Source organism: Scomber scombrus, chromosome 6, assembly GCF_963691925.1.
Source record: "Scomber scombrus chromosome 6, fScoSco1.1, whole genome shotgun sequence".
Taxonomy (NCBI): domain Eukaryota; kingdom Metazoa; phylum Chordata; class Actinopteri; order Scombriformes; family Scombridae; genus Scomber; species Scomber scombrus.
Genome location: NC_084975.1, coordinates 11,536,567 through 11,551,397, shown reverse-complemented (window position 1 = coordinate 11,551,397; position 14,831 = coordinate 11,536,567). Strand labels below are relative to the sequence as shown.

Here is a 14,831-nt window from a genome sequence, read left to right as displayed (position 1 = left end):
ATCAAACAATATAAATCAGGTAACATTGATGAGAAAGTTAGTGCAAAGATAAATAAATAAATATGAATGTGACTACATAGTGCATTAGTACAATAAGTTCATGTCAGATATTGTGTTTTGTAAACTCTGTAAATATACAAATGTGAAGAATATTCAATACTTAGTCATTTAATATAAATTTGTTTAATGCAAGTGTTCCTTTTGTAATATTTTCCTCATATTTTACTTTACATGTGTAAAAAAAAAGAAAAAGAAAACAGCAACATTTTACCAGCGATAAAAAGTGTTGTAGCACCTTTTAGATCCCTGTGTTTTAATGCGCCAACACCACCATTAACCAGTGTGGTTAACCATCTGTAGGGTCCTTTAAATGACCAGTAAAAAAGCAATAAAAAACCCCACAAACACACACATGGACAGAGTCTCACCATGAGTGCATATGTCAGACCAAGCCCCACCAGACCGGTCGACAGCTGGTTATAGAGGGAGTTTGTGATGGAGGCTACAGCTGCTACCAACACCACACAGGCTCCGATATACTCCTGCAGAGAGTCAACATGACAAGAGGATGAAGCACCACTGAATAATGGAGAACATAGGACAAGAGATTGTGCTATGTAAATAAAATAAATGGTAATAAAAATCAAAAGTGGATTTATGATTACAGATCTGTTTATTGTCAACACATGAAGACGAATCAGCAAAAAGCCCTGTGTGTTTTTATCTGTGTACATTTATCAATAAACAACTCAAGATTATCTCCACTGCAGCTGAGAAACACAAGAATCTGAATGAGCTGTGAGCACCATGCATCCGATACATACAAATTACATGAAGACAGACGTGTTGTGTTTATAAAAGGATGGGGGGAAAAAATCATTTTTTTTATCATCCTAACAGAGGGAGCAGTTACATGAAACCAGATGACTGCTATCTAAAGTAAACAAACAGGATTGATCAGAAACTGAAGGAGCTGAGCAGTAAATGGATCATTACCATGCGGACTTCCAGCCAGCGATTGGCTGCTGTGAGGAAGAGAGAGGCGATGTTGTTGGCATCTGTGAACTGCAGTAACCTCTGTCTGAACCTGGGCTCATATCTGCCAGAGGAAAGATCATTTATAATTACCTTCTATTCTCTGATAACTGACTGCATTTTATGCAAACAGTGCCTGTTCCTCAGTGTGTATCAACATGAATCAATGAGGAAAGCTTAATGGGAGATTAGTATGTATTTTAATTGATTAAACTAAAGGACATTTAGGAGAAATACAGTGTATTTCCCTGTTATACAATAATCTTGATGTTTCAACCCCTGAAAGACTCTGAGAATGTGAAGAGCCAGACAATATGTTACCTGAGGGCCCTTATGGTGGTTAGGCCTTCCACTGTCTCAGAGAAGTGGGAGAGTAGGGGGAGTTGGGTGCTGTCCTCAAGCTGCTGCAGGTCCCTGACCAGAAGATGGAGGAAGCAGCAGAGAGAGAATTATCAGCTGAAGCAAAGCTCAGATAATATCATCTATACAGTGGATGAAGAATTTCAGCCTTTATTTACACAAAAGACTTGTATGACCCCTTTTTCTGTTATACAAAACAGCATTGGGCCACTGATGCATGAGCTGTCTATTTGATAAAATCTATTGAAAATTGAAAATAACCCTATTTACTGAAAATGTCCCCATCCAATTGTGTTTATCAGAGTGGCTAATACCGGGAAAAGAGCTACATTACAAAGTAGTGGCTGTTTTTGATATGGATGAGCAGTGTGAGAAACAGATGATAAGGTGTTTGTAATTCAGATATTACAACATAAATCAATGAGCCTATATTTGAGGAAGCTTTGCTGTAAAATGTATCCTAGACAAAACTGTGGGTCTATGCATTTTGGGCATGTTTTCATTAATTATGGAGACACTGGAAACATTGGAGAAATGATGACAACAAGAACAAGAGCACAAATCCCACATCCTGTTAGGGTGTCAAGAAGTTCAAACCTTGAAAGATTAAAGGAATTAATAAAATAAATCCCATGCAGGGATGTAGCCAGCGTTTTATAAATACATGAGTCATGACTTCAAATTACTCCAGTGCAATGCAACCACCCAAAGACATTTTAAAAAGCCAAAACCTATAAATTATTTACTAGGATTATTACTATTTCATTTTTCCACATTTTACAGAATTTAACGTTTCAGTTAAAGTTTCAATAAATTGAAAGTTCTTACATTATGATATAAATGCTGTTCCAAAGCATTTATCATACTCACAGGAGGATTATTTTATTGGAAAAACACCCAAAAAGTCATATTTAAATACATTTAAATAACACCGAGCAACAAATGTTGATGAAAACCTGCTGACTCACCTGGAGGCCACTCGAAAGTATTTCTGTATGAAGTAGCAGGCGACGGCCAGCGGCAGCAGGGCGATGAGGAAGACAGGGGTCACGTAGGAGATGACACCCAGGGCGGACACACACAGCAGGGTGGAGCGGGAGAGGCATTCCAGCGTGGTCGGGATGTGCTGGTCAATTGTGTTCATGTCAGTAGAGAACCTGTTGAGGATGCTGCCGAGCGGCGTCGTCTCAAACAGCCTGGAAGGATGAAGAAAAGAAAAAAAACATAACTTGTGTTTAAAAGCAAGTAAACTTCTGACAAAATGTACAAAATCTGGACAGATTTAAGTGCACATGCATTGTAATACTTCACTTGCTTTATTTCACTAGAGCAGTAATTATTTTTTTTAAAGATTTCTATAACGTGATGATGATATTCAGCAGCTGGTTTAGTTTAAAGCCTTTCATGTGAAATATATCAGTTTATTCAGCTGTGTGTGTGAGCGTATGCATGCAGGTGTGTCATGTGTCTTTATGTTAGTGACGTCTCCTGGGTTTTGTGTAAGTAAAGCAGATGGTGCTCAGAGTAATGGGGCGAGAAAAAGTGCTTTTGAGCGTAATTCCTATTTTAAATGATGTGTTCTTGCGCACATACAAACAAACACACAGTATCTCTCTCCGTCCCTTTCACACATCATGAGGCAAAGCTGCAGCACACACACTGACACACACATTCGTACCGCATGGGGGCCAGTATGATCTTGTTGAGCAGGCTGTGGTGGAGCTTTTTGGCTACGCTGAGGCCCGTCCACTCCACAGCCACAGAGGTGACCAGACAAAGGACGATGCCCAGGCAGCATAGCACGCTGAACACCAGCAGATACCAAGAGTGACTGAAGCCACAGTCCTACAGGAATAGAGAGAGACAGGGTTATTAAAGACAAGGCTGCAACTGTGTGTGTGTGTGTGTGTGTGTGTGTGTGTGTGTGTGTGTGTGTGTGTGTGTGTGTGTGTGTGTGTGTGTGTGTGTGTGTGTGTGTGTGTGTGTGTGTGTTTGTGTGTGTGTGTGTGTGTGTGTGTGCATGGATGCATATGTGTATGTTTTAAAGAGAGTGGGGCATTTCTGTCAGTCAGTTTGCTTGTACAGCAATTATAAGCATAATTAAACTCTGAGGCTAGTTAGAAAATAGCTGTCTAAATGTGAAAACAGCCAGTGAAGCCTTCAGAGCTGACAAGAGAAAAAAATAAGCTCAGAGATGCTGTAGCGACCTGTCCTGAAATTCTCTATTTTCTACTCAATTTATTTTCTCTTCACTCTGCACGGTCTCAAACTTTTCAATTTTATTTTAATTATTTTTTTGTGATTATACATTATACGCAAGGAATTATCTTTCTTCCCACATTACTCCTTAATTTTTATATGATGCATTTGAAATGTGACTCATACTGCATACTAAGATATTTTATTTTAATGTTTTTAATTATTTCACTGCTGAAATATCACTTTGTGAAGTCAGACTGATAGTTCAATTTGGATTAATGTAAAATAAAATCTATTCAAAATGTGTTTTTTGAATTTAATTACTAAATCAATTATTTCATTTTATGAATTCTAGCAATACACTTGTCATATCATACCGTGGGAAAAATGATGCAAACACTTTTGTAATTATTATAGTAATAATAATACTAATGCTCATATTTAAAATAATGTTGACGACATAATAATGACCTCAACTTCAGTAACTATCTGCTATCATTCCTTTAAATGGCAGGTCTTTTAATATATGGACTGTGTTAAACTTCAAACAGAGACACATAATGGAATTTACCATTTATAACTTGACCTGTAAAAACAATCAACATCAAGAATTTCCACTGTAATCCTATACAGTTATTAATCACTTGTGAGTGCCTTTACAAGTAACATTTAGTTTAGTGTAAACTGCTGTCTGTGCTGTTGGACAGTGGCCTGGTAGCAATGTGAAGTGGAAGTAATGTGCCAGAGTTTGTGTTTGATAGCGGAACAGGACTTCAGAGTGTCCCCACGTGGATTAGTCCACGGCAGAGTGTAGATAAGATACACTTAGCAAAGACACAGTGAAGCTTAGCCAAACAACATGTCCTCAGCATTTAAACGACAGTTTATCTGCACTTGACTGCACATTCAGTGATTGTCCATGTGTGTGACAGGAAAGAAAGAAGTGAGGATGAGACGACAGGAGGACACAGTGTCTTTTTAAACTGCTGTCCTCAAAGCCCAGCTGACTCTGTCTTTAGTTGCATGACTGTGTGAAATGTGACCTGGCATTTCAGTCCCCAGGATACACACACACACACACACACACACACACACACACACACACACACACACACACACACACACACACAAGTACATATATATATATGTGTATATATATATATATATATATATATATATATATATATATATATATATATATATATATATACACACACACACAGAAATGTATACATATATATGTGTGTGTGTATGTGTCAACTGATGCTATATTTGTGAGGAGGCCACTGAAAAAAACATACATACTTACAAACTTAAACCCTAACAAAAGTTGAATAAGTATAATGTAGGTGTCAAATGGCCTCTCTTTCATACTCACATAGATAACAAGTTGTGATGTTTTCACTGAGAATTTGTTTATTTATATGATCTATGCAGTCTGTTAGACCAACTGAAAGAATCACTGCATTATTGCAAACCTCAAACATTATTTCATAAATGTATTTTTCCATTCTGATACTGACGTAATATGTAAATGAGGCTGAGATGCAGTTGCTTCAGGGTGTGTTAGCGAAGGCTCCATCTGGAGCTGGCAGTGTCTGTGTTTAGGTCAGCTCTATGTAACTGAGACACACTGCAGAATTACTGAGAAAATTGTTATGTAATTTCACTTTGGCATGCTTTCAAAAAAATACATATGATGATATGATTAACAGTTTTCTATTGAGACCAGCAGTTGCCAGTTATTTTGTTTATTTTGTTGATCAAAAGATAAACCAATCATTTTAATATCATATTAATACAAACATATTCAATTCAGCATCTGTTTATGATCTACTCCTCCCTAAAGGTATCAAGCAGAAAGACTTTATGACTCTAAAAACTGCTGCTCAATGCAGAAAGAATATTTTTGACCATCTCTTCCCTTCAGCCTCTCACCTGAACAACCGTACAGTTGCGAGTCGATGCCTCTATCTTGGCCGTGATAACGTGTGACGTCCAGTGCGCCAGCCAGTAGTCGATGGCGACCATGAGGGAATGTTTGAGGAGCTGTGATATGAGTAGCAGGATGAGGAGGAGGAGCCCGGCGGAGGACAGGTAGGTGCCACATGATTTCCAGGGGATGGTGGCTCGCTGACGCATTACCAGTGACAGGTTATCATCATCGTCGCTCTCCACAGATTCCTCTGAGGTCAAGATGGAGACAAGTTACAATGTATAAGAGGCTCGGTTTAGTTTTTGGCCAAATGTGAGATTTGACCAGGATGAGTTTTTGATTTATTTGGGAGGCAATAAATAAACCTCTGCTGTGGTTGGGTTCATATGCTCTCTATTTTTAACGTTCCTTCCCGTTTCTAGATATTTAATATATATATTTAATCATTTTCTCAGCTTGTTCCCTCATGTTTCTCTCTGGAGAACAAGAGCTAACAAAGAGAGGAGATAGGGGCCAAAGAAGAGGAGAAACCAGAGAGAGAGTATGCTACGGGCTTCAGTATCCATATTCATTCATGCTCTATGACATCAGGCAGATGCTCATTCCCATGAATGCAGTGTTTTTCAGAGATAGCCACAGCATGACACACTGACTGGGGTTGAGGAGCTAATTTTAACGACCTCCTCACCCCTGATGTAAATATATCACATCACATCATGCAGCAAGCTTTGGAGCATGAGGCTGCATGTGTGAGGTTTAGACAAGCTGGAGGCAGAGAGGAAGCAGGAGAGTTGTGGAGGAAAAGAAAAGGTCAGAATGACTGGCAGGGCTGAACAGATTACAGATACCACCATCTGTCATCATGCTGGCGGGTTTTGATGAGCAACAGTGACAAATGTTTGAGGGGAAAAAAGCGAGAAAAAGAAAATACTACATGATGATGAGAAGCTCACACAGCTGCAATTTGCTTGCAGCGTCACAATGCCACAGACTTTTTTTTTGTTTAGTTTGTTTCTCAAACCATGCTTTGTGGCCACACCTGCTCGATCGAACATGAGGGCAAGACCTGCTGCTGGAGCCATCGCACAAGTCCACTCAGGGGTGCCACCAGCACACGGGAGACAACACAGAACATAGATAAAGAGTACAGCCACTGCACCTTAATACCTTCCTCTACAGTCACACGTTTCACAGCAGGAGTCACATACAGAGAAAGGGTCAGATTGAGTATTTCACAACAGGAGGCTGGCAGAGAGAAGGCTGTGTCATAAACGGTTGCTGAGAGAACCCAAGACACAAAACACCAGACTCAGAGAGAAGAGCAAGGTGTCTGATGCAATGTTTGAATTATATAAAAGCACAAGGGGTAAGAATAAAATGCAGGGAATTAATTTGTATGATCACATCAATCCGACACAATTTCAGTAAATCTCATGTTGTAGATGCTCACGTCATATTGAAATTGATGTGACAACAACTGCACACCAACACATTTCAAACATTAATCACAAAACAGGTTGTACTCATTGCATCTCCATGAAAAGAGAACACAAGGAAAAGGGAAATGATACTCTGCCTTTACCATTACCAGGATACACACATATACACATTTCAATCAGGTTCAAATCAGTCAAGTGAATCAGTTAATCATCTCAAAGTATAATCAAGCTGCTGTTTTCCTGTTGTCATGGCAGCGGTCATGTGACCTCTCACCTTCTTCATCGTCTTCGGTCCCGACGGCCTCTCTAGAATACATGGCCCTCCGCAGGTTTTTCCTCTCCAGATCTGTCAAACTGGTGGCCACCGTCTCCTGGAGGAGAGGTGATGATAATGATGAAAAACACATTTATTCCCACCAGAATATTAAGACAACAATCTGTTGGTATATAAAAAAAAAACCCAGGCAATCAAACATTGCTTCCAGGCAGTGCTAGACAGTGCACATACAACCCTACAATTACCAAAAGCAAATGTTATTAAAGACTGATTTAAACTCATTAAGGATTAATCAGCACTTTGAGTGTCCACTCATGAATCACCTTCTCAAACTCCTGGTCCTGTCTGTGCATTAAAATTTTCCACTGCTCAAATAGCTCAGGCTCAGAGTTCGAGATGTCCTTTAGAGTCCCCTCAGTCTGAATGGTGCCATCCTTCATGGCAATAATCTGATAACAAACAAAATCACAGACACAAAGACAAGGAACAAATGCAATTCTTGTTATCAGCAGAGAATGTAAATCAATCTTAATGTGCTCTCGGATCTTCCTGAGAGAAACTCTCTGCGCCCCAAATGAGACAGAAAAGTGATTGTATCATAAATAAAATAACAGCTTTACAAATGAACAATTACTCTGGCTGTTAAGGAGTTAAAAGGTGTGTAAATATACAGCTTATTCAGCTGAACGTACCCAGTCTGCATGTGGTAGATACTGAAGTTTGTGTGTGACCAACACCACCGTTCTTTTCTCCTCTCTCAGGAGCTTGAGGATGCCGTCCTGCATCAGGTGGTCACTCAGGTGGATGTCTAATGCAGAGAATGGGTCATCCTAAAAAAAGAAATCAACAGACTTTTTGTATTTCAGCTGCCAAAATGCATCAAAGGGGTGATCACTCTAGGACCCTATTTATATCTGGCATTAACATGCCAGACAGCAGCTCAATACAAGTGCAAACAACCACCAAGATGCATTGTGATCCGATCACTCATACCACTTGCCGAGTTGGGTTAGGGTTAGGTTAGGGTTAGGGTTGCATTTGGCCACATATTTTTTGGAATGTAAATGCTACTGTGTCCTCATGCGTCCCTGGCAAGGACATAACAGGAAAATATTTAATCAGTGCAGGATGTGGCATTTGTTTTGGTAAAAGCACGACAACAGTTGAATCTGAATAGTTAGAAAAGCCTGTACTTGTATATTGAAACTTTTTTTCTCAGCTCTTAGCTCTTAGCCCACGCTAACACTGTGAGCGGGGTTCTTTGACCTTCTTGTGGAAATGATGTAGGCAGTGATGTTTGGTAGACACAAGTGGTCAGCTTGAGATGCATAATAGAGAACAGGTGTGAACAGTAATGTTACTCGGCCGTCTATTTGTGATTGGATCACCAGAGACGCATGTTAATCCCAGTTACAAACAGGGTCTAAATCATAACCGTTCAAAGTGAGCACTTCAGCTTTTACTTCCCACCAAAATGTCCAAAACATGAGTTACATGCATTTATTATAAAATAATAAATAATGAACTGACAGGTAGTAAAATCCATCAGGAATTGGCATTTTCAAACTGAAGGAAAGCTGCATTTAGCTTCTCAGCCCTGCAGTTGAGCTTAAGAAAGTGTGCTGCTATTTTTGACACATAGGAAGGCATCAGAAATAGAATCACATCTGAGTCTACAGCTGAGGCTTCAGAAACGCAGCTTCACTGTTAATACTGATACAGAAAACTAAAGGCACGATCCACTAACTGACGTCACTCTTTTGATCGAAGATGTTTGTTTACGGACTCACCAGAAAAACCACGCTGGTCTGCTGGTACAAGGCTCTGGCCACGCTAATGCGCTGTTTCTGTCCACCTGAGAGGATGATGCCCTGCACAAGAGGGGGTGTAAATAAAACATTACTACAAGCTTCCATTACAAACAGGAATGGCTAACATCACTATATCCATACATGCATGTGGTGCTCGCCCCTAGAGTAATAGAAGAGATTCACATTTTATTTCCTGCATTACTGGTGCATGAAGAAATCCAACATGACAGTGCTCTGGCTGAACAAGGTCAATCCCCCCCCCAAACTCCCTGCACACACACACACACGCGCACACACACACACACACACACACACACACACACACACATCTCAAATCCTCGCTGCACAGTAACAATGACTAATGATCCTGTCATTCAGGATCATACTTCACTACAACTGCAAATATGGCCAGACCTGGAAACAAATAAAAGAGCAACAGAGGAAACAAAAATAATTCAAAATTGTACTGTGATACCGACCCGCTCCCCAATCTCTGTCAGGTCCCCCTGTGGAAGGATGTCGATGTCAGGCTGAAGAGAGCAGGCTTCGATGACAGCTTTGTACCTGGCGGGCACAAAACAGAGGCAGACAACTGATGAGGACAGGGAGCATCGGCTAATATTGTAGAAACTAAATTAATTTGACTAATCCATCATCTTAAATTCTCTGTGATAGTACGCCCAAGGTCCTGAGCATCGATTGGCTGATATGTCGACCCGTTAAAAGTCTCTGAACATAACCAGGAAGACTTACAATTAAAAGGGGAAAAGCAACCTCTGTGGTCTTGAAAAATGTTGCCCCTCAGAGCTCCAACAGAGACTCACATCAAAAACAGAATACAGAGAGGAAAATTCAAAGACACAGATAGGGAGCAAATTATAATGCTGCCTTAATCATTCATTCATGTTCATATTTTAATTAAAAATGTAAATTAATCCTCATTTCTATCATATTAATATTGGGACACTAACAAATGCATATATACAAATATATGTCATATTCAGTTTTACATTGTGATTTGACAGCTCACTAATTACTGGAGTCTTAAGAGTTTTGCAGCCTAAAAATGGAGTCCAGATATCTCAATAATTATGGGATGGATTGATATGAAATTTTCTACAGAGATTAATGGTCCCCAGAGGATGCCGCCTACTGACCCTAGTGATCCCCTGACTTTTCTTCTAGTGAAATAACTCAACAACTATCAGCTGAACTGGTACACCAGTTTGGTTTTCTTCATAATAGGCATTAAAGCCTGACATAGCCAGTAGCATAGCTGTGGGTTCTTAATGTCTGAAAACACCTGAGGCTACAACCCTGAAGTCATCTGGATTTTGCCTGAAAAAGGACAGTCAGGCAGGGTGTTGGGAGGAAAGAATGGTCGGTGAATAAAGAGAAAGAAGAGACGGAGACAAGGCCGCACAGTCTGGGCAAACATCTCTATTTTATATAGAACATCTCCACAGCAACAAAGCACAGCAGTCCATTAGACTCAGAGAGCTCACAGTTGTTACCATAAATGCAAGCAGCAGACCTTTCAGAAAGATCATTTGTTGTGAGGAAAATTACGACTGTGTGCAGTTGAGTTTGAGTGTTTGTCAGTAAAAGAGAATGTGTGTCTCTGTGTGTGTGTGTGTGTGTGTGTGTGTGTGTGTGTGTGTGTGTGTGTGTGTGTGTGTGTGTGTGTGTGTGTGTGTTCTGATTGTGCCCACGCAGACGAAACCAGGGTGTCACTTTGTCAGGAGTGAACTGAAGTTGAAGCTGTGGACAAACTGCACACATTTAGGGACGAAGAGACGGATCCTGGCTTGAGGTGCCTTAATGTCAAAGCAGTTTATTTAAAAAGTCACAACCTGGCTACTTGTACTGGACTCAAACTGTTGACTTAATCAGGCACGTCCAATTTTCCTCAATGGCCTCAGGGGACGAGAGGGTAATTGTCTCTGTTTGGTTTCACAGCTTGGCTCGAGAAAACGTTGATTACTCTCTAACAATGTCTTATGCATGTCTTATTAAAAAAGAACATGCAACTAATTTATTATAATTATGTGATACTGAGTTTAATACAGTTGAATAATTAATGCACACACTGCAGCTCATACACAGTGGTTACGAATACAAATGTGAAAGGATTTTTGTTGTTGTTGTAAATGTCTACATATCAAGAAATCCAGAGAAACCTAAAAAGTCTAGTTCAGCATGGTCTGAACAAATCCTTGACTAATAACCTGCTACACCGAGCTTTTGTTGACATGAGGGTAGACTGAATGGACCCCTCTAGACCACCTTTGAACAAGTTTGATCTAAGTTATGGTACCCAATTAAACAATTGCAACAATTAAAGGGGACATATCATGCCCATTTCAAATCTCCAAATATATATTCTGGAGCTCCATTGGAGTATTTCTGTATGATTTATAGTTTGAACAACTCCTCATTTATCTTATACTGGCTCTTTATGCAGCCCCTCAGTTCACCCTCTATCTAAAACACCCTGATTTGGCTCATGTCGCTCTAGGGACCCCACCAGATGAGCCCACTCTGGTCTGATTGGTTAATGCCAGAAGCTGCCCCTTGATACATGAACAAACAATAGTAATTGTATTTCACTTCGTTATTCACTCAAAATGGAAACTTCTCAAATCCATATGTCAAGCCCAAATCTAATCAGAAATATGCGTGTGTACAACATGAATGACCCGTAACCATAGCAACAAAGACTACATTACAGATGGCCATTTGTTAGCATGAACAATTTGATGTCATCATAACTGGGCTCTTGACTTCAGGAAGCATTTTTACACATATTCACTATGTTTAACATAGACATCCAATATCATAACAGTATATAAATGGCAGAAAATCACAAAAAACAATGTCCTCTTTAAGAAAAGGAGACAATAAGTAGCTCTTATCTTAACATTGACGAAACAACCTCTATTTGCTCTGAGCACTTTACACATTTTTTTGTGTGCAAATTGAAAGTGTTTCTGGTTGGGAGACCCTGGCTGCCACAACTATGAATCTCAGCATCAATAAACTGAGTCAGGCTTTGTTACAGGCCGATGCTCTCGTCTCTCCCTTAATTTTCTTTTCATCATTCATGTTCATGTTCATCTTCTATTTTAAACGGCCTAATAAAGGCATAAAATGAAAACACATCTGTTTCCACTACTTGCAGCACTCTCTTAATTAACCTACTCAACATTGGCATCAGTGGAGAAGCGCAGCAGGGTTTCATCTGAGCTTACCTTGATTTGATCATAGGCATCTCAAATGTGATGTTCTCCACCAAGGTGGCATTCAACAGCCAGGGCTTCTGGGAAGCGTAGGCCACAGCATCTCTCTTCCTACCAGAGGTGGAAAATGCATTCAGAAGAGTCAAACAAACAAATAATCTTCTTTGTATGTTGCAAGTTGTTGTTTTACACATGTGGGTTAAGATTACAAACTTGTTTAACCTCTGGACCACAGTGACTCTTCTCCTGGCCATGCATAAAAATAAATCCAGTACATAAAGAACTGGTCCGGGTGTATTTGTAAAGTCAATATGCAGCTGATGGTTGGGGGTCAATATATGATCTGAGGGAGTATCTCACTCTCTATTATCTTCAATGCGTTTTGTCCTCCTCTGCTGATAATAGTGACATGTCTCCATGGAGACTGCAAGGTAAATGGCATGCTGTTGTGAGAGCTCACCTGATATCTCCGTCACTCGCTGCATCTCTGTCTGTGGGACTGTGGAGAAAACATCAAGACACTAGATAAGTAATACTCCACCTTTTTCCTGTAATGATTAACAGAAAACAAACACACAGACACAGACACACACACACACACGCACGCTCATCCCTCACCATGGCAACCAGGCCACAGCTCAGCAGCCCAAATACAAGCAGGCTAACCACTGCCCTACATGAACATGTCTATCATTAGCAGTGATCTTATCCTGCCTCAAAATAACTCCCTCACCCCACCCCAATGTGTCTTCCTGTAATTTGCTGATATAGAAATTAGCATTAACTGTTCTGAATTGTGATGCACTCAGTTCTTGGAGGATCTGATCCCTCAGGCTGAGTTTAGTATGTCAACATGAAGTCTGAAGCTGGTCAGAAGATTGTTGCTGTTCGCTGGTATCTTTGTAATCTAGTGTCTGTCTCTCACTGTAAACTGTGAAGGCTGGCAGTGTGCTTGGAATGAGAAAACATGGGATGGTTTCCACGTACCTGCACACACACTTAATGTAATATGATAACATACTGGATCTCTAGCATCAGAATGTGGGAGGAACTTGCAGACTCATCAAATGAAGAGACAGACAAATCAGATTTTCTGTTTTATAGTGAGGTGTTGGTACTTAGACCATGTGGTATAAAATTAAACAAACTGCTGAGCCTATCTAAATTCAACATTGTTCATTTGATCTGTCCAGCAGACTAAATGGAAGTGCAATGAAAAATTATATATATAAAAAAAAGTTCATGAATTGATTCCTCCCATCTTCACTGACTGATAGAGTTTAGGGCAAACTCATTTCAACCTGAAGGGACGAGCCAGAGGAACTACAGGAAGTTACTCAGGTGACACTTGCACCATGTGGCATCCTTCCTTCCTGACTTGGCAGCCGTGTCTATCCTGATCCTGACTGAAGGTGTTTTCTGTCAATCTGTTGTCCTTTGCATTATGAATCAGGTTGTTTTTGAGTGTATGTTTTGTATTTATTATCTGAAAAGGCTCAGATAATTCAAAGTACCATGACATTGTTAGTGTGATGAGGTAGAATAATGTTTTGAATAAATGTTTTTAAATGGACATTACTTTGATGAGCAGTGACTTTTAGTATTTTGTCCTCATTCCACATTGTTCATTTTCACGACTAGACTGTAAAAACAAACATATAATAATAATTACATTTGGCTTTACAATAAAAACATATACTTGTAAATCAAATCCAAAACATAAGATATAGACACAGTAAAAATCATTTAAATATTTACGGCAAATACCATCAGTTTAAAAAAAGCCATAACATAAAAGTGATTCTTAAGAAGAGGACACAGAATTTTTCTGCATGAGATCTCCAAGGAGCTCCTTGTTAATGGCAAATAGTAGGCAGAAGCCCAACCATTCAAGGCTTTATTACAAGCAGTAAAAGCTTGAAATCAATTTTAAGACTCACAGTGGACCAGTGAAGGGCAGTGAGGACTGGTGTAATGTTTTATACCAACTACAGTCTGTCATACATGTGTTATTGAACAGAAATGTTTATCGGCAAAAACACTCAAACCCAAAAGCATTATGATATCAATAGACACATGGAGCAAAGAAAAGTTCTGTCCCCCATGTTTCCTATCTGTCTACTGCTAAATAAAGGCATCTATGCTGAAAAAATCTAAAAAGAAAAAAAGAAAAGAAACAGGGACACCAGCCAGTGACACAACACCAGCTGTCAAATAGTCTGATATATTGCTGCCGACAGCAGGTTAGCGTGGAATAATCTGCATGTGTGTGTGTGTGTGTTTCCAAAGTGAAAACAGTGAATGAGAAACCCAGCTGAGTAACACATAGATGCTAGAATAACATCACTATTTGTGTACACTAAACCAGTGACAATTATGAACTGTCAGCAGAGCTTCATTTATAACAGGGGGCTTGATGGTGTCCATTATTGTTTCAACATCACTGAGAGGAAAGAGTCAAATATCTTCCCTCATCAAAAACAGGTATACAGCAGACAGTACTTGTGGTTTGTAACTGTTCCAGTAATCCAGGCT

General features: G+C 39.7%; 2 protein-coding genes across 4 annotated transcripts in view; one reads left to right on the top strand and one right to left on the bottom strand.

Annotated features, from left to right (window-relative positions):
• The window catches only part of abcc8 (ATP-binding cassette, sub-family C (CFTR/MRP), member 8), a 60,861-nt gene that overhangs the window by 6,775 nt on the left and 39,255 nt on the right, over positions 1–14,831 (bottom strand). Inside the window, exons 19-32 of one of the 3 annotated variants that reach the window (XM_062421294.1) lie at positions 12,757–12,795; positions 12,309–12,407; positions 9,537–9,621; positions 9,037–9,117; positions 7,939–8,076; positions 7,570–7,695; positions 7,245–7,340; positions 6,570–6,639; positions 5,533–5,780; positions 3,074–3,240; positions 2,364–2,591; positions 1,357–1,449; positions 997–1,099; positions 429–542 (exon numbers count right to left, since the gene is read on the bottom strand). In XM_062421294.1, coding sequence (XP_062277278.1) covers positions 429–542; positions 997–1,099; positions 1,357–1,449; positions 2,364–2,591; positions 3,074–3,240; positions 5,533–5,780; positions 6,570–6,639; positions 7,245–7,340; positions 7,570–7,695; positions 7,939–8,076; positions 9,037–9,117; positions 9,537–9,621; positions 12,309–12,407; positions 12,757–12,795 — 1,687 coding nt within the window. Of the gene's footprint in view, positions 1–428; positions 543–996; positions 1,100–1,356; positions 1,450–2,363; positions 2,592–3,073; positions 3,241–5,532; positions 5,781–6,569; positions 6,640–7,243; positions 7,341–7,569; positions 7,696–7,938; positions 8,077–9,036; positions 9,118–9,536; positions 9,622–12,308; positions 12,408–12,756; positions 12,796–14,831 lie in introns of all 3 variants that reach the window. The other 2 variants (XM_062421297.1, XM_062421295.1) reach the window with 2 other exon arrangements.
• The window catches only part of mob2a (MOB kinase activator 2a), a 108,337-nt gene that overhangs the window by 70,879 nt on the left and 22,627 nt on the right, over positions 1–14,831 (top strand). The window lies entirely within an intron of this gene.